We start from the raw sequence: 19,807 nt of genomic DNA on the forward strand, positions 1-19,807 counted from the left end.
TTTTATATTGCCATGATTTATCATTTTGTTAAAAGCAGAGTTTTGATTTCATAAATAAAATAATGGCAAACTTAAATTTCTTTACAACTTCATGTTCACCTTCAGACTTACAGGGCATGTAAAGTGTTACTCCTCTGACAATAAATGACCAGTGGCAATTTTTTTCTCTAACAAATGTGATATTATCTAAACATGGTAAGGGTCTGGAGCTTCCCAAAGACTAAACCCATAAAAACCAAACAACAAACTCTACACACTCAGCATCACTGCAATTGCAAGACTATGGAACACAATTATAGGACTTTTTCTTCCCTAAAAATATTGAATAATTCAATTTCTAAATAGCATAAGATTTTAAAAAGTATGGAAATGTGAGACATTATAAATCAAAATTGACTGTTTAGGTCACTTCATGTATTCACTAGGGAAGACTCAGAGGCCCACTGAAGGATTTTCTGATGTCAGCCTCAGCAGCCAAAGCCTGAAGACACAACCAGAACCACAGGTCCTGCACTGGGAGACAAGGTGGACACTCATGCTCACACTGCCTGACTCTTTGTGGGATTTAGTCTTGTAAACCACCTATTTATCAACCTCTTCTGATACAGAAAATTAAATTTAATTTAACCTGTGGCATAGGTCACGGCCACAATGAAAACAGACTGGTCCATAAAAAACCAAAATTAGACTCCACAACTCTGTCAGGCTCTTCAGCTACCCCATTAAATCTACATTTCATGAAGCATTAGTAATGGGGTTTTTTAAATGGCATTCTGCAGGAATTTCTTCTGCAGGGATTGAATTTTCATCTCCACAGTAGCTGTGCTTACTGCAGACCTTATAACAAGCTTGTGATGTTGAATGATGGATGCAAAAAGACACTCTTGGCTATTAACTGTGCTTCTAAGCCTCAGTCTGAAAATAAATCTTGAGAAAATTGGAAGGCAGAAGAATCCTTTCCCCCTTCAACTTTATGTACTATTTATAAAAACAGTTACTTGGTTAGGACCTCCAGTCTTAAAGAAGTTTTTACCTTGATACTACATATGAAACATGCAATTAACACACTGTGCTCCTTTGTAACATTTAGCTCCCAAGAAATTATATTCTAATAAAAACACTTTTAAAGGGAAAGAGAAGGATGGACCTGAAGAGTGGGATTTACAACTTTACAGTTTAGTAACACCAATTTGAAAGCATTTTGGCAAACACTTCACACATCATCCCCCATGTCTCAATTGATTCACCTCACATTCACAGTAGGCTTCCTAGCAACTCTCTTTACAAGTCCATTTTTCTATTTACTGAGAACAATACTGAGAATGAGTCATTTCTGCAGAATTCAGCCCTTCATGTACACCAGATGCTTAATTTTGCACACTGTGAAGAAAAAAACCTAGTGTCTACTCAAATTACTGTATCGATCACCAAAACCTGTCAGCATTTTGCATCTTGTGTAAATGTTTCTTCAGAATATTTGATTGTTTTTTACTGTTAAGATCTTAATATTGCTCATCAAAATGCATCACCAGCTTCTGTAGGAGCTAACCCCTAATTAGCTCAGTTAGCAGCAGCTTGAGAATACCACCCAAACAATGACCAAAATTAATGTCATTCACTAAGGGAGTAAAACAAACAGAAAAAAAACCTGAAAGCTTTAGAACTGAGAAAGAGCATTTCCTTGTGTTTTGCAGAGCTTTCCCTTTCAATTCCATTGAGTATGTTCTTATAAATCAGTATTTTTATGCCTGACTAGTGAGGTATATGCAGAGCAGACAAGCAGAGCTTCTGTCCCTTCGTCCTCCTCTGGAAGCAGCACAAATCAAAAATGAACAGTGAGCAGTGCTGAAGTCAAGTAATTCACTGGGATGAAACTGTACAACTCTTGGGGGGGATGTTCAACCAATCAGTGCAAAATCTGAGGAATTAATTAGGAAGCTTACCTTTTTTCCTTCCAGAATAAGGGGGTAACAGCTGAGCCCAGCTCTACCTTCACTCCTTTTGTTTACTTACAGAGGTGTTTCATGACCTGACTTGTTACAATTAGAGCAGCCTGAAGTTATTTGGTTATTTGAAGTTATTTGCCTACAGCCACACATTACACTTAAGGGCAGAACAGAAAAATGACACAGTAACAGGCAGATGCTGTAAATCCTAAATTAATCACAACCTATTCAATATCAAATAAACCAGTCCTAGCAAATTAATTCTAGTAAGAATGAATTTTTAAGTTATCCCTACAAATTATTTAGCTCCTCTACAAACCAAATATTTAGCAGCTGGAAATAACAAAGATGTAAAGGACAAAAGAAGTGTGTTTAATCAGTTCCTCATTAGATGTGTGTCAGATACCACAAAAGATGGCACTACTTCAGCAAAGAAAAAACAAATGCTCAACACACTGAAGTAAACAAGAAGAGCATTTAACATCAATTGAATTCAAACAATCATTGATTATTTCAAGTAGTTTTTCATACACTTGCAAGAGGCATTTTGGATTTTGAAGTTAGTTGTAATCTAGAAATAATCTAATTGTAAAACCTAGCTAGAAGTGCAGCTGTGTACTTCCAGTCTCTCATTTCCATAAGGACTAAAGCCTGGTTTTGCTCTTACTCTCATTTAGAGCATTAAGACTCTAAAAACTATTTTGATGGGATTACACAGAGTATGACTGCTGTTTTCACATCCTGAGCTCTCCTGACCACAAAAACAAAAGAAAAGGAAAAAAGGAAAATCTTTAGTACAACAGTAACAGTTACAGATGCTGACAAACCCAATTTTCAGCATCATAAACGTCACTGGGATTCTCTTTGGGAAAGCAGCAGTTGCAAAAACGATAATAATTAGGCTTAATATAGTTCCAAGGCAAATTATGGCAGCTGTACATGCCACAACAAAGAGCACTTTTAAGTATCAAGTATGCAATTTAACTACAACCAAACTCCCAAAATATTTCTGATTTCCTGAGAACACTGAGTATATCCCAGAGCTGCTCTTACCTTTCCTGGCAGCATCTGCTCTCCGTCTTGCTGGCGACACCAGATCCTTTACAATCTGTAGCACTTGAATCATTGCTCCTTAGCAAGATCAAAGGAATGAGGTGCTCCTCTAAAATTCCAACAGGTTTCATTACTACACCTTATTACATGGCTGTCTTCAGTATGCTCAAGCAAATCTGCAGCAGGAAGAACTCATCTACCTTCCCAGCAAGATTTCTGCCTGACGACTCTACAGGCTGGGGTGATGGATTTAAAGTGACTTCAGCACAAGGAGACAAAAAACTGCAGGCAGTCCTGAATGTATTTCTACAGAACATTTTAGAATTGTTTACTGCAGAGTACACATACTGATTTCTCTAAATAAAGTTTAAAAGAAATGATCACAAAGTAGCTAAAGAAAAGAAGAACCCTTGAAAGGAGTGCTGACAGATGCAGCGTGCTCCCCTAGCTCAGTAAGGAACAAGTGTGGCTGCATCCTCTTTTCACGCCAGTCTCAGTTCGTGAAATTTCACGTAACGCTCAAAGAAAGACTCCGGTGCAGCGCAGAGCCAGCGTCAGCCCCACCAACAGAACTAAAATTAAACCCAGCCTGCAAAAACTCCATCAGGCACAAGCAAGCTCCTGCTGAAGGCATTCACTGGGCTCCTCTCTCCCCCCCTCGATCAGAAACCTCTGACACCCTCGTACGTGACAGGAATTCTGACACACCGGGAGGCACGCTGCAAATCCTGGGAGGATTATTTCAGGCTTTCTCTCAGCCACCACCAGAGGCCCAGAGAACTATTTCAGAGTTGGAATGTTGGGGGGCACAAGACAGGTGATGGACTTTGGACCTGGTAACATAAGAGATTTGATAACAGGATGCCTTGGCAAAAGCAAACAGAACTTTGAAAATTAGAACTGGATTGCAAGAAGATGAAAGCAAACGGGTTTAATGGAAAAAGAAAAATCTCATTAAACTCTGCAAGCAAGAGATGCTGCTATATGCATAACTTTGTGCATGTGATTTTAGCCTAATCATTGCAGTACACATTACTAGTCTCCCAGAAATATTATATAAGTGTTTGTGCCCCACAATAAAATCAGATTCTGATCACTGAGTCAGTCTCCCTGTCTCTCTCCCCATCTCTCTTCATTGCTGACATTTCAGCAAAGGTATTGTCATTACTTCTGTCAGGTAATTTCATGCAGACAGATTGCTGTATGTGCCCCACAACATTTTTAATGACATTTGGAAAATGTACAAAGGCCCTTCAGAAGTGCCTTTTGCCAAAGCTCTGCAGAGCAAACCCCAAAAAAAAATTCCTGAGGAATCATGTTTTATGTGATCACTTTAAATAACTGTCAGGCCTGAAGAGGCTCTGTGAACACTTCAGAAACTGAATTCCTACGCAGCACTGCGAGACCTCGCACACACACAGATCAATTTAGGAAACCAACTACATGTTCTGAAAATCATAACATGACAACAAACCACAGGCCACATTCTCTGGCCTTTAGACCTTCTGTTCCCATTGCTTAAGTGTTGGATAGGGAGGAGAAGAGGTCATCCCTTTCCATTCTTCCATTTCCAGCTGCTCATCGCGAGCATTTCAGATTTTAAGATTTACTGGCATATTTCTGCATGTCCATGTCAGTCTCTTGAATCACAGAGAGTACAGGAACAACAAACTATGTCTGCTATGTCAGTCCCATTCACAGCCTGCCCATTAATCTCTGCCAGAAGGAAGAGTAACCCATAGTTCTATCCCATTTGGTCAGCTAAAACAAAGACAAGTAAAATCCTTCTCCCTGCCAGGCTGTCCGGTTTCTTCTCCCATTTTGCAAACATTCAAGTGTCCACCCAAGAAGAAGCTTGAAGAAACATTCTTCAAAATGTTACAGACAGAATCCTCAGCTTTTTTATATTAAGAATAATTTCTAACTCCTGGACCTGAAGTTCAATTCCAGGTTTAAGACCAATGACTTTATACCTAGAGGTTTGGAGAAGATCACTACAAGCAGACCCTTCCAGAACAAGAATCATTTCAAAACATTTAAGTAAGATGTAAAATGCAGGGTTGTGCAGTAAGGTTTACCTGGAGGTCTATTATTTAATAATATAGTGCTCAAAAATTGCTGTTGGAAGAATTTTTTTTCCACAGTTACCTCACCATGAGGTGTTTGTTCTTTATTTAGTTGGGTAATCAAACAACTTATCTTCAAGTCAAAGATATAAAACCAAAGGAATATCATTTTGTGCAACTATATTACATTGCAGATTTTCTCTAAAAAACTGATTTCTAAGTTCATGGTGCACAAAACACAACTAGTACAGAGCTACTAAACTTTTGATGGTCTTCATATTAACTTATTATGGATAGGAGGAGAAAGGAAGAAAAAAGAAATTAAGGCCGAATAAAATATTCAGTAATAACATCACTTGGCCTTCCAAAGCAAGAATACACCTTGCAGATCCTACAGTTGATTTTTAAATGAATTTGATTATTTCATTGCTACAGCAATGTTCTCAAGTGCTTGAACAAGGAGAGGATGGTGACAAAGATTAACAGTCAGGAAAGGGGAGCAGAGGAAGAAAGAGCTAAGAGGGCATGACTTGTATCTACTTTTGTGAAAAACTATTTTAAAAGGAAGAAATTAAAAACTTCAGTACCTATTCCCAACTGCAAAAAGGAAGCCACTCCTTTTTCTTCCAAACTGTCCCTTACCTTGCTGGTACAGGTCCCTGTCCTCCCTTTTAAAGAGAGACACACCAGAAGAACTTCAGGACTGGAAGTCATTTTCACATCACACCTGCCTTCCTCAATGTGAAACAGTTGCCAAAGTTGGTATGCACAACAGTTTCCCTCTCTTCTTTATTGTGACAATTAGCATGTAGAAAAAAAACTGAAAAAACTCACAAAGCTTAAAATAATTTAGGAAAATGTAAACAACATTCCATATGCAATGTAAAGAAAATGGTGCAAGTCTGAAGCAGGCATGATAAATAAGAAATTTTAACAAATCACTGGAACTTTGAAGAATTACACAGTAAGCTTGGTGGCTGCTATTTGTGTTTCCTCAAATCAATTTATACACCAAGACAGCAGCACTAAACCTGCTTTAGTATAGAGGCAATACCAAAAAGACTTGTAGAAATAAAACACACTAAATTGTATGATTTCATCTGTTACTTATGAGTCAGAACTTGGTTATAGTTCACTCTTATCTTTGACTGATACTGAACTAACTGATACTTCCATACAATCTGTCACTACAACTGCCACCTCTCAGACCACACATCCTGATAAAACACTCACTGTGGGCAAGGATACACCAGATGGAAGTTCACAGATACACAAGGTGAACCACAAGAAACCATGTCATAAATTCAGTGTAAAAATTCTGTAGACTCTGTTTGAGAAAAATGTAGTGCTACACATTCAGTGCACAGACCACTGATCTCTGCCAAGCATCTTCCCTCTTCAACAGAGAGCTTGCTAAGCAATATGTGCTTGATGATGATCTTGGATTTTGCTTTTCTTCCTTGACTTCAAAATTGCAGGGAATACAGAAATCATGCACATGCTAACAACATGATTAAATACATTGGTATTGGAAGGGACAGTTAACCAGGATGGGATTTTATGGATCACTGTGTACAGTCCTTGATCTCTCCCAAGCATAATAAAAAAATGACCTGCATCCGGATTAGTCAGCTATCATAACTCAGAATAAAATGCTTCCGTTAACATAATTATAATTAAGTGATCTTTGGAAGCAGCTCTTTTTCATGAAGCATATTGCCAGGAGCTAACACATTTACAGCACAAATGATGCTGCAGAAGGATGGCTCAGTGGGTATTTGTCAAAGGTACTTGACAGGGGGTGGGGAAGATCAGAATTGAAGTCTGAGGAAGACTTAATATTTTCTCTTTCACTCTCTTCTTCTAATCTGTAATGTTTATATATTCACAGCATTGTGTCTAGGCTATTAAAAAACCATCAAGAACCCTCAGGATTCTCCCAGGCAGCATTGCAGCCACCCAAAAAGGGCCTGCTTGTTGTGTCCTCGTTTACAGAAAGATGTACAAGCTACTAACAGAGAACAACCCAAGCCAGTGCAATGGCTCGAGGGCTTTCATTCATTGGAACAACAGCCCTGCACACGTTAAAGTTGAGATGCAAAGTTACTGTCACTGTTCTTTTCCCATCTCTCATCACCCTGAACTGTCTAGAATTCAGCTATTCTGCATATTGATTACTCCCAACATCTCTGCAGAAAGCTGTGCAGGTCTCACTTCATCATCCTGTGTTCCCCACTGTCGGTTTCTCGGCTGTTTGGGTGACCTGGAAAGGCTCGGGGTGGCCTTGGGCAGCCCGCGCTTCAAAGGACGAGGAGAGACTTCAGATCTTTTCTCGGTCTCGGTGTTTATTAATTGTTTATCTAAAAGATTTTCTTTCAGCCCAACAGAGGTCTGCTCAGCAGCCAGCCATGAGCACACTGCGAGCCCCCGGGGTGGTCACTTATTTTTATACTCGAAGTTACGTATACAATATTTATAATTTTTCCCCAATACCTTCTACCCTTATTGACCGGTGCACTTTTAGTAATAACCAATCCCAAAGTGCCAACATCACCACAGAAGATGGAGGCCAAGAAGAAGAAGAAAAAGGACAGGACACGCCCCAATTCCTCCATCTTACTTCTTTAGACCCCCCTGTACAGAAATCCTAAACCCTGTGTTTCACACTCTAATTAACTTATCCCTTCACCATTCACCCAGTGAAATCCTCCCATCCTCATACAGGTGTCGTCTCCCGTGTAGGATCAAAGTCCAGCCACCAGACACTTCTGGCAACATTCCAGGACTCCCAAGTCCCCCAAAGGTGGTCTCGGCCACTCTGCACATCAGTCCTGAGGTGCTGAGATCCCACAGCCAGAATTGTGTCCTTTTCCCTACCTGCTGGACTGCACACGTGGTTAAAATGCCAAGCTTTCAGGCCTGACACCCCAGGGAATGGAGAGCCCATAACAAAATGGCCAGGGAGGCCCCAGCCCAGGGCAGGTCTGGCACTGATGTTCCAATGGCAGCAGGATCAAGCATTAAGTCTTGTAGAAAGCCAATAAATACACAAAGCACTTGTGGTGACGTTAGCTCTGCAACAGAGCAAAGTCTGACGTTGGAGGCAGCAGAAGAGGATTTACAGGGAGCATTTGCTCTTTGGACCCTCCTCTCTGGGCTGCACACCCAGAAGGTTTCAGCAGCCTGCAGTCAGCAGGGCTGTGGGCAGGGCTGTCCCAGCAGGGCTGGCTGGAACAGGGGCTGTAAAAACTCCAGAGCCATCAAAGGTGAGAGCACCTGCCCTTAATGACCCATTGGAATGTTTGCTTTAGAGCTGCAGTTTCAGGAACCACACATGGCACAACTGCATCAACTGCTTCACTCCCATCTTAGCAAAGAAGCTCAGAAATTATTTTCCCATCAGGAACCACTCTCCATATGCAGGATGAGTTTTCAGGAATAGATTAAAGTATTAAGGAAATACAAGTCAAGCAATAGGGAAAAGATTCTTTAAATATCAAATAAAAGGAAGAGTATATTATAAGAACATTTGCAAAATGTTCTTCACAAAAAAAAAAAAACCTACCTGTTTATTTCTTTCAAAAACAATGAATTCAGATAAAGTCTATCCAGCAGCTAAGGCATACACCTTAACTATCCCCACTATCCCCAGATACATTTTGTTTTATGATACTCCTGTCATTTCCTGTCTTCAAATTATTATCTCAAAACAATAGGCATTGAGCTCTAAGACAGGCTATATATCATAATAAAAATTATTACTACAGCTGCTATGAGGTAGGTTAGCTATTGTTTCTCACTAAAATTTTGAATTAATTTTCCAATCTCTGAACAGAAGCCTACAGCTTTTACTAAGTTTTCAATAATCTATCATAGTTGGACAAGAATTCTAGAGTCCCAAATCAATAACCAACTGTCCTCATAAATCTCTGAAACTTTAAATTCTTAATCTTCATTATTTTCTACAGATCATTCTTTGAAGCATGAAAGAGGCAAAAAGAAGAAAACCTAATGCTCTGAAGTATTCCTATGTGAAATTCTGATAGCCTTTCTTGTAAAAATGTTTGCACCAGTGACAACAACTCCATTTATTATTCAGGAGATCATTTTTCAAAAGTGACTGCTTTTGGCTATGCATTTTGCAAAGCATCCAGAAAAATAAATAAACATCCTCACAGTCTTCTCAATGGTCCTTCAGTAACTGCTTAATCCAACAAATTTGCATCCACTTAGGAATATTTTTTTCTTCATTTCTAGCAGGTTTGCTACCAATTTTAAAGCTTGACACTATGGCTGCAGATCTAGGAGCCTTATTTAGAAGGCATCTTCTAAAGAAGAGAAAGTAGCTTGATCTAAAGGCTGGAAAATAATTTCAAGAGAAAGCTATTTTTTAAGGTCTGTTTTTCTTTAGACTTTAAGCATACAAAAAAGCTGTTCATCAAACTCAGATGATGGAAAACTTCAATAAATGGTCAATGAAAGTAATTCTACCTGTTCCAGGAAAAAACTATAAACCCAAAACAGAAAAACAAATGCTGTAACTGGGAAAAAAAGGGAAGACAGAAAAACACAGGGCCACATTCTGCCAAGCTTAGGGCACTCAGAGAAGGAAAATTACACATTGCACAACCCCATCCCTGCTCAGGGCTCTCACTGTCACCCCTCTTGCACAGTTTGCACCCCCTCAGCTCTGGCTACAACACATTCTGCACGTGGCTCTAGACAATTACAAGACAGACAATGGGTGTCCCAAAGAGCCAAGAGAGCCAATGCCTGTGTAAATCACTTTTATCACCCTGATAACAGACACCAGACACTAATGGAAATCAGTAGCAGAAGTTTGTGCTCATCTAAGTCTTGATGCACTCTTCCCAAAAAAAAAAAAAAATTACAAAAAGAATAAAAGCATTTATAGATGTACAATTTATTTTTTCTTCACAAAAAATGTGTTTTGTACCTGTCACCTCCATGACCAAAGGGTACTGCTTCTTCCTTGCTCCTATATTTTCTGTAGAACTGTAGGTTTAGACACACAAGTGCACCTAAGCTGCACCATTTAGCAACAGTTCAAAGAGTTCCAAAAGCTCTCAGATATTTAATCCATAAAGACCTGGCAAAAGGAATAGCTCAGGCTGCAGTGCAGAATCCCTTGGATACAGAGGTACTCATGGTTTTTGGGTCTGGGTGATCAGGATTGTGTTAAGCAAGCTACAAAGCATTATGAAGATGAGTAAGAACAGAATCACAGATTATTATTGTGAATCATCAAATTAATTCAGTTTCTTTCTCTTCACACTCACACCATGCCCTTCAAAGGCCAAATGGTCACTTCATAAGGCTCAATAAATGGTCAAGAAAGCAACAACAAAACAAATGGAATTCCACCACCACTCCTCACCCCCCCAAAAAAGGTTGTCTCTAAGCAGTCCATGTTAAATGATCAATAAAATAATGTTTGGTGGGGTTTTTTTTTAAACAGGAGGAAGAAAGAGGATGGTAGTACAAGATCTCATCTCAGTGAATGCACACACCCCACAGGCTTTCTCAGTTTTCCTCACATTAGATGGCAAGTTTCCATATAGCTTTAGCTGCAAATGAAGATCTTTCTGAGAAGAAAAAAGTTGCATACTAGAAGTCTCAAAAAGAAATCAGACATTAATGAAGTTGTAATTACAATAACAAAAACTATTTAAAATATAGTCACCAATAATATGCAGCATTTCAAACAGAATATGCAGCCATTTTCCACTGCCTGGATTTGGGTCATGGCTGTAGTGCTAATCAACAAATTTATCTTAAGCTAAAGGATATCATTAAATGTTCTGTCAAACCTAAGCACACAGAAAGAAGCCACACCAGTCATTAAAGACTTTTTTCAGTTTTGCTATATTAAACAAAAATCAAAACTATTACTATCTTGCATGTGCTAATACTGAAGTCAAAGTACATTCATTAGTTTAATCAGGCATAGACTGATAAAAGTGAATGTGTGCTCAAATCAAAGAAAGCAGAAAAATAAAAACTTTTAATTTAAACCCTTACTTGGTTTCCTTTTGAAGAGGATATAAATGAAACTAATAATCTTGTACCTCCCTGAGGCAAAGAAAAACTAGGAAATTCTATGCACTGCTATTTGTTAGCATGATTAAATCCTTCACTGCATGTACATTTCTGGGCTGATATTTAATCCAAGTAATAAAATGCAGCTGTAGAGAGGCACCAGGAAGAACATCAAGCCTTATTAGTCCACTGCAAAATACACACTGCTTTTATTAAGCCCATGTATTTGCAGCCATAGTTTGTACAGCAAATAGAATAGTGTGGCTTCCTGTCTCTGCAAGAAAAATCAAAACTTTCAAAATAAGTTTTTGAATGCTTTGTAATAGGGTAATCTAATGCTTAGAATGGCATCTAATCCCACAAATGCAACCTACCTTAGTAATGAAAAAACTGTTACAGAGACACATTCAGAGGAAGAACAAATTCAATATTTCAAAAGTAGCCAATGGAAATTAACCCCAAGGTCACAGAGAGCAGGAGGGAACCACCCTCCTTTAAAAGGAAGTACCTGGGTCTGTTTGCTCCCTGCACTTGTGCTCTAATGGCACACACCATCACCTGGCACTTACAGACCTCCTGCTCTCCTTCTGTGGTCACTCAGAATGCAGTCTTTCAAAGCAGATTGTAACTCATGTGTTTTAAAAATCCCATCATGCTTACTGTGACTACTTACCTGCTCCCACTGTCAGTTCTCCTATTCCCTCATCAATGAAAAAATGGTAGAAACACTTGGGCATCTGAGACTTTTTTAGTCAGCTTCCCCTTAAGACAACCAATTTATCCAAATGAAAAATGTCTTACCTACTTATTCCATGAACACAGGAACCTACTAACACTGTCCCAGTTTTGGCAGATGGAAAACTGCAGTGTATTTACTGTTCTCTATGTTCTCTGCAGCTGTCTGTAGAGAATTTATAACCATGCCAAGTTTCAGCCAACAACTGCCACGGTCCAGACAAGAAGGGTCATCACTGTACCCAGTATTCCACTCAGGCACTGCAACCTGGCATTTCAACTCCCACTGGCACTACACCAGTGCTACAGGAACAGAGGTGCCATCCCCCCTTGCAGGGGATCAATCCTTGTTAAATTTCACTGAATGACATCCAGGTAACCTGGCCTTGCTGTATCATCCACTGAACATACAGTGTTAAACACAAACACAAATTGTGTTAGTTCTTCTAAATGGATGTTCCACTTAATGACTGATTGCATTAAGAAGAGGGGGAAGAACATTCAAGAGCCTTACAGTGAGTTTCAGATAAATATTATCTCTTTTAGTTTGTTTAAATGCACAGGGAATAAATAAATACTGAAATGTCACTAAAAGTGACTCATTAGCCTTTGCTCTAAAAAGAAAACTTTCCTACCACATACTTAGAGCAAAATGTACAAATATTTCTGTCACTGCTTCTGACATAGAAAAGGGAGGGGAGGAACAGGGAAGGAAGTGAGGAATGAAATAAAAAGCAAAATCGACACTTTTCAATTTGTACCTCATCTTTTTACAGCAATAGACCAAATTTCTTCTCTCCTGTCCTTCAAGACCATGACATCCCTCAAACATTCTTACAGTAATTTGATGCAACTGGGGAAGAGAGGAAGCTAAAAGCTTGTCTAGTTTTTGCAGCCAGATATCAAATACCCTGAGCTGTAACTGCACTGAAGCTCCCAAGGCAAGCAGGGTCTGCAGAGCAGCCTGGCCACAAGCATGGCTGTGGCACAGCATCACTCCAAAAACTCAGAGCTGCAGCCCACAAGTGTCACCTCCAAAGCCAAATGTGGGGGACAGCAGGAAATGAAGGTTATGCCATGGTACTGTTTGTACAACTCAGATACAGTAACACCACAAAATAAAACTCCTCATATAATGCTGTATAAAATTCTACTACAAAGAAAAAAAAGAGAAGGAAAAAGCTTTCTATTGAATGCAACAGAGCATTCTGGTGAGAGACTTACTTCCCTATGTCCCTGAAAATCCTGGCAGGTCTGACTGGTGCTCAAAAGAGCTCTGAGTAAGGCTTTCAGCACTCCACCACAGAATCAGGCAGGTTTTCAAAGAGCTTTTCAAGGCTAAAACAGAAAGACTGCATTCAAGAATCCTGTCCTATGGCAAACCAAAGTGCTTTATTAAAACAAAGTGCCCTCATACATTAGTGATCTGTTAGATTAATGACTGCCCTGGCCAAAGCACTGAGGTTCTACAGCGTGTTGGTATGCCTTCCTTTCTGGAGACCATTATGTAACACAAAATAAAACTGAGGGGGAAAAGGAAGAGCAGAAAGAAAACAACACATCACACCAGCTTCCCAAACCAGAAGAACTTGGGAGCTCTACACAGATTTGTGCTTGCTTCAGAAATTGTGAGCAGGATAGGAACAGGTTTACCAACAGCCCTGAAAAAATTCCCCTTTTATCTTGCCAGTCTCCCATATAACTTTAGAAATTAAAATACCTTAATTATAGGGGAGAGTGTCCTTTGCAATGATAGCTTAACCAATATTATAATCAGCTGATTGATAGGATATCAATCCTACCACTTAAGTGCAGCTACTTTGTTACCACAAACATCTGCAATCCTTGTAAATACTGCAAGGATAACAGGCTGGATAGTTTAAGTAAGGAAAAATCTTAAACAAATATGGAGCCAATAATCTCACTGACATTACTTACATAACCCCACTTCTGGCAACAACCCCAAATATTTTCCAACTGTGTTACAAATCAAAGAAGTTATTTCCTATCAGTAGCTGGGTAAAGTATGTCAAAATAGTTTTTCCTGAAACACAGTCAATTTAGCTTAAAATAACCACACATCTTTTAAATCAGGTGCTTTGTTTCTTGAATATGAACATGAATAACAACATAAAATGAGACTGCAGCTCAATTATTTTTCATAGCTGTGATAAAGCTGCACCACTGAGCAGCAGTACTTCACTTTTCCTACACAGTGCTGCATTTCAGTCAGTCATTTGTATGGAAAGTGAGAATCAACATGACCCACAACAGGCAAGGAAAGTCCTGTGAGCATCTCATTCTGGGAAATGAGGTTGGGAAAGTTCTTCTTTAGTCCATTCCTAATCCTTCCTCCCATTCAGCTGCTTTGGGAATTCTTTGATTCAACAGGAAATAACACCACCATTAGGGAGCTTAAACCTGCAGCCTCTGAAAGTGCTCCTGCAGGAACTGCAACATTGTGCTGTGACTACACAGTGCGTGGGCAGAGAAGGGAGTGCCCACCCAAACATCTACATTTGTAACTGTTGCTTTTTAGTCGGGAATTCCTGCATCCTTCCCCCTTTGGAATGCACTTGAACACCAGGCTCAAGTTATCAGAGGATGAATAGGACCCCAGAAATATGAATTGCTCACACAGTGGCAGACACTTGATCCTCACTGCAGAGAACAAGGCCACAGTGTTCTTGTGCTGCTCACTCCTTCTGCTGCAGGAGCACCAAAGGCCCACCATCATCAAGGCATCATTGTGCCATGTTCTGTACAAAGGGGCACACAGAGAGGCCCAAAGACTAAGATTTAAATTAAAAACTATGTAATGGGAGAATATTATCATGCCAAAGGCATGTACTCCTGTGTATGCCAATTAGTCATAGTAATTCAGCACTCCTAACTGGCTATCAGTCAAAGCAGAGGCAGACATGTTAAAAGATTATTCTCCTTTATAAATAAACACATCAATAGAAGAATTCTACTATCTCTACTGTAGGTATATAATTTTACGTTGTAAAGAAAAAATAATTACATAAAATATATATCACAAATAAAACATGTAATGAATGTTTAAATATACATAAATTACTATCACAACCATCTTTTTATCATCCTTGTTGTTTCAGAGACACACAGTTAGAGGACCATAAAGTAAATAATTTGTAAACAATCCAACCTTAATTTCCAGTCCAAACATGGCAGAATAAATGAAGTGCAAGTGCCTAAAAAGAACACATTTGGGGAACTCTGTGTGTATATGAAAACACTGGAACTCCAACATCATTAATGATGGTAATTCTCCTGCCACAGCTCTCCTGTCAGCTCAAAACCAACAATAGTTTCCTGCCAGTGCCAACATTTTGGTTTACAAACAGAAATTACATCTCTTTAATAGCAGGTGTCATGTTGCACTAATTTATTTAGAGAAGCCCCATCAACCTTCCAGGAAAAAGCCCAAATGAAAGAAGATAGATTTGAAGTTCCCCTTATGAAAAAATAAATTAAAAATAAATGTAACACCTTTTAAAAAATGTTCAGTCAATGTATCTGAAATGTATGTATAAATTTAGCTTTACTACACACTGATTAATTCAAATTAAACAGTAAATATTTTACAATACTTCTTTGTTAGCAAAGCCCTACAAATGTGCCATTACTGAACTTGAACCTACACCTGCAAACAGCTTCTGGGTGTCATTAATACATTTTTGGTAACTGCAACCTCCTGCAAAGATGCAGCTTCATTTCACACTATGGAGAGTGAAGTCTTACTTTGTCCAAGTAAATACATGACAGAATAAAAGCCAAAAACTGTTTATTTGCCTCTTTGACCTAAAAATACATTTTAAGTAAAAGGGAAGCAATGACTTACCAGCCATAAATATCCTAAAATGTGACCAAAAATAAAGGAAGGATTATGAAGGGACCAAAAATGAAGAAAGGATTATAAAAACAAATTCTAAAAATAATTTTAAGTCTGTTTAAATACAGACAAATTTCAAAAAGCTATCCTTTATGTTCTGATTTATTAATAGCTGTACTATGAGAAAAATCCACAAGGTCTGAGAAGCTGCATCATTAGGTCAAAGGAAAAAATAAAAATCCAATATAATAAAATGCAAATATTAAAACAACAACTTAGTTTCTATTAACATGCCTGCATTTCCCCCATGTGATACATCAGTTTTGTGCAAAGTATTTGGGTTGCTATTTTCTTGCTACTCATGCACCCTGTGTATGCAGAGGAGCAGTTTAATTACAGTACTGGTGAGAAACTGGGTCATCCAAGATCTGATTAGCCCTCTGGAGATGCCTCTCCTTGCTTAGCAAAGAGGAAGCCCAAGATTACCACATTCCTCAACATCTTCAACTACAGTTCCAGCAAGGGAAAAGCAGCATTTAGCAGAATCTCACCCACAGACCACTGATCCCCACCCCTGCAGGGCTGCAGTGCACCCATGGCTGCAGCTACCTGGGCAAGAGCTGAGGGAAACCCCCAAAATTCCAGTCAGCCCCAAGAATGCTCCTGTAACAAGGAAAAATGCAGCAATTCAGGCAGGAAAAGGCCACTGATCCATTACTGGCATGGGCAACATTTTAAAGAGGTCATGAAATTTTAAGACCCTGAGTTCAGCCTTGGCTCCTGCAGCCCAAACCTTTCTAATGAAACTTCAATCAAAACTTTCTGGAACTCATTAATTCTGATCTCTGCATCTGTATTTTGAGTCAGACAATTCTCTCCGGCCCAGCTGCTCACAGTCTCACCAGGTACCAGCTGCATTATAAGGAGGAGATGGAGCAGCAAGTAGCAGTACCCAAAAAAAAAAAAAATTTAGAAGACAACACAGAAGAGCAACAGTGAAGCAAGAGAAAGTAACAATTCTCCTACTACAAGATTGCAGAGCCAAACAACAACATGTCCTTCTCATGCTTCTACACCCCATTACAAAAAAGTTCATAGTGTATGTACTACTGGTGCAAATTCTCACGTGTCACTGCAGTTACAGCGGTGAATTCCCTTGACAGCTTCAATAAAATAAGAGGAAAAATTAAATAAACACTGATATTATCAACGAAGCAATTTTTAGAGGGCCACTAATATACAGTAGTTTACTATTTAAGAGTCTTGGGGGTTTTCTTCAGAAAATTCTCTCCAGCCCAGTTGCTCACAGTCTCACCAGGTACAAGCTGCACTATAAGGAGGAGATAGAGCAGTAAGCAGCAGTACTCAAAAAAAAAAATTTGAAAACTCAAGGCAACACAGAAAGAGCAACAGTGAAGCAAGAGAGAGTAACAACTTCTCCTACTACAAGATTGCAGAGCCAAACAACAACGTGTTTTTCTCATGCTTCACATTACAAAAAAGTTCATAGTGTATGTACTACTGATGCAAATTCTCATGTGTCACTGCAGTTACATAAATAAACACTGATATTATCAATGAAGCAATTTTTAGAGGGCCACTAATATACAGTAGTTTACTATTTAAGAGTCTTGGGGGTTTTCTTCAGAAAATTCTCTCCAGCCCAGTTGCTCACAGTCTCACCAGGTACCAGCTGCACTATAAGGAGATGGAGCAGCAAGCAGCAGTACTCAAAAAAAAATTTTTGAAAAGTCGAGGCAACACAGAAAGAGCAACAATGAAGCAAGACAGAGTAACAATTCTCCTACTACAAGACTGCAGAGCCAAATAACAACGTGTCTTTTCCATGCTTCACATTACAAAAAAGTTCATAGTGTATGTACTACTACTGGTGGAAATTCTCATGTGCCACTGCAGTTACAGTGGTGAATTCCCTTGACAGCTTCAATAAAAGAAGAGGAAAAATTGAAAAAACACTGATATTATCAAGGAAGCAATTTTTAGAGGGCCACTAACATACAGTAGTTTACTATTTAAGAGTCTTGAGAGTTTCCTTCTTTTTCAGATAGCTAAGTTGCAAGAGAATTACTATTATTTAACTCTTAAACATTTTTACAAACATTTCACAAGTCTTCAAAGTCACCTTTTGCAAATCTGCATTATGGCTCTTTGTCCCCTGTATCCAACAATTCTTTATTATTCACAGCTTCAGTTTTTCATAGAGAATTACTATTTCAAGTTTTAGGAAACATAACCCAGGACACACAATAGCTTCTCTTCTATTTCTCAAGTCACAGTTTTGATAAAGATTAGAAGATAACTGTGCTGTGAAACCACAACAACTGTGAAAACACTTCACTAACTGTAGCTTCAAATTTGCATTTTATGACTAAGCTTTCAGGGCTCATAGTTCAAAACTAAAACAAAAACCTGTCAGATAATAATCTCACATCCTTTAAGTATTCTTTACTATTATTATATTGCTAAAGTATTTTAGTTTATTTGTAAGCTTTCCCTCCCCAGCATGCAGCTGCCTCAGTGAATCAGAACTTTTTCCTTTCTTTTATTCAATCTCAGCTCATTGCAAATAAGTGATGACTACAAAGCCTCTTCCACCAAATCATTCAGTTTTTAAATTATTTGCAACTTTACCCACACTACATAAAATGCACAGGCACCTACACTTTGGGTCAAACAAACAGAAAGTTTATTTCCCAGTATTTTGTTTATGAACAGTTTGGCTTGGTCCTCAGTTCACCACAGATTCAGGAGGGGAGATTGGGGGTGAGGGGGGAAAATGAGCCAGACTTAATTCCCAGGCTTTCCTCAGGACAGGGATGCCCAGAACACTTTTCTCAGCTGCAAGCACAGGAAGAAGCATGTGTGGAATGGTTTGGGCTGGAAGTGACCCTCAGATAATCCAGTTCCTGTGCCCTGCCATGGACAGGGACACTCCCCACCTGACCAGGCTGCTCCAAGCCCCATCCAGCCTGGCCTAGAGGGACTCACTACAGCACTGCACCTTGATCTGGCTGACCTTAACATTTGTTTTAATTCCCTAGTTCATTGCTCATGAACAGGGAAATGCCAGCCAAAACTATTTCTTTACATACACTATGAGAACACAGAAGAAAAGCAACAAAATCCATGTTTTCAGAAATCCCAGAACCACAAGGTTCCTCTGTGAACACAGCCTAGAAAGCCAGAGCTGTAATGAGAGGTCAGGGTATGTAACCAAGCATCAAACAGCAGCAGCCTTTAATCACACCTCTGTGGGCTGGATTGGAACTGGAGAGACAAAAACTGCCCCATCATCACCAGCCACACCAAGCACTTGCAGAATGTGAGATTACACTGCCCAGCAGCTCTCCAAATGTGTTCCCTCACACAAAATGTGTTCCTAACCCCAGTCAAACAGAAGGAAACCTGAATTGATGAGAGTGAAGCACAAAGAAGCAGGTGACCTTCCCAAATGCAGCATTGAGTTTTTAGTGTGTCAGAAATAAAACTAAAAGCAGAAAGACACAGTCAGGAAAGAAATATTGTGTATTGTCAGCTGGCACTGCATCTTATACATTCAAGGGGGAAAAAATGAAGATGTCAGCAGCTTGTTGCAGTAGTGTGCACTAACCTTAATCTTCACTGCAGCAGCTCAAGTAATTGCATTGTACTGACCCTTCCTCAAAGGAGAAAAGCACAAGAAAATCCCCAAAAATAAAGAGCACAGTTTAAAACATTAAGAATTTATCATGATGCTACACATTTTCTGGCCACTAGATATCTGGAGAAAATGCAAATTAAATCAATTCTTTCTGTGGTGGGACACTCTAGATAGGTTGCATCCACCAGGATTTCTCTGACAAGTTATCTTTAAATAGAAAACAAATCAATAATCAACTTCACCTAGCTACACCTGATACTGTTACAAACCCTTTAAGGATCTGACCTCAGTGTCCTTTAAGGCATACAATGGAAAAACACAATTTCAAATACAAACCTGTCTTACCCTTATTTATGAAAACAGACATTTACAAAGCTGTTCCACAGAAATAAAAGCCTCAACACTGACTGCTTCAGTTTGAACAGATTTT

The 19,807-nt window shown here is 39.1% G+C and overlaps 1 protein-coding gene across 2 annotated transcripts in view; it reads right to left on the minus strand.

The window, feature by feature from the left end:
* Positions 1-19,807, minus strand: part of USP6NL (USP6 N-terminal like) — a 115,672-nt gene that overhangs the window by 87,417 nt on the left and 8,448 nt on the right. Inside the window, exon 1 of one of the 2 annotated variants that reach the window (XM_063153717.1) lies at positions 3,000-3,292. The exons of the other annotated variant lie outside the window; for it this stretch is intronic. Within the exon in view, the coding sequence (XP_063009787.1) occupies positions 3,000-3,072 (73 nt within the window). The 5' untranslated portion in view covers positions 3,073-3,292. Of the gene's footprint in view, positions 1-2,999; positions 3,293-19,807 lie in introns of those variants that run through there. 2 annotated transcript variants of the gene reach the window in all.

The sequence above is a fragment of the Melospiza melodia genome, chromosome 4 (genome assembly GCF_035770615.1).
Source record: "Melospiza melodia melodia isolate bMelMel2 chromosome 4, bMelMel2.pri, whole genome shotgun sequence".
Classification (NCBI taxonomy): Eukaryota; Metazoa; Chordata; class Aves; order Passeriformes; family Passerellidae; genus Melospiza; species Melospiza melodia.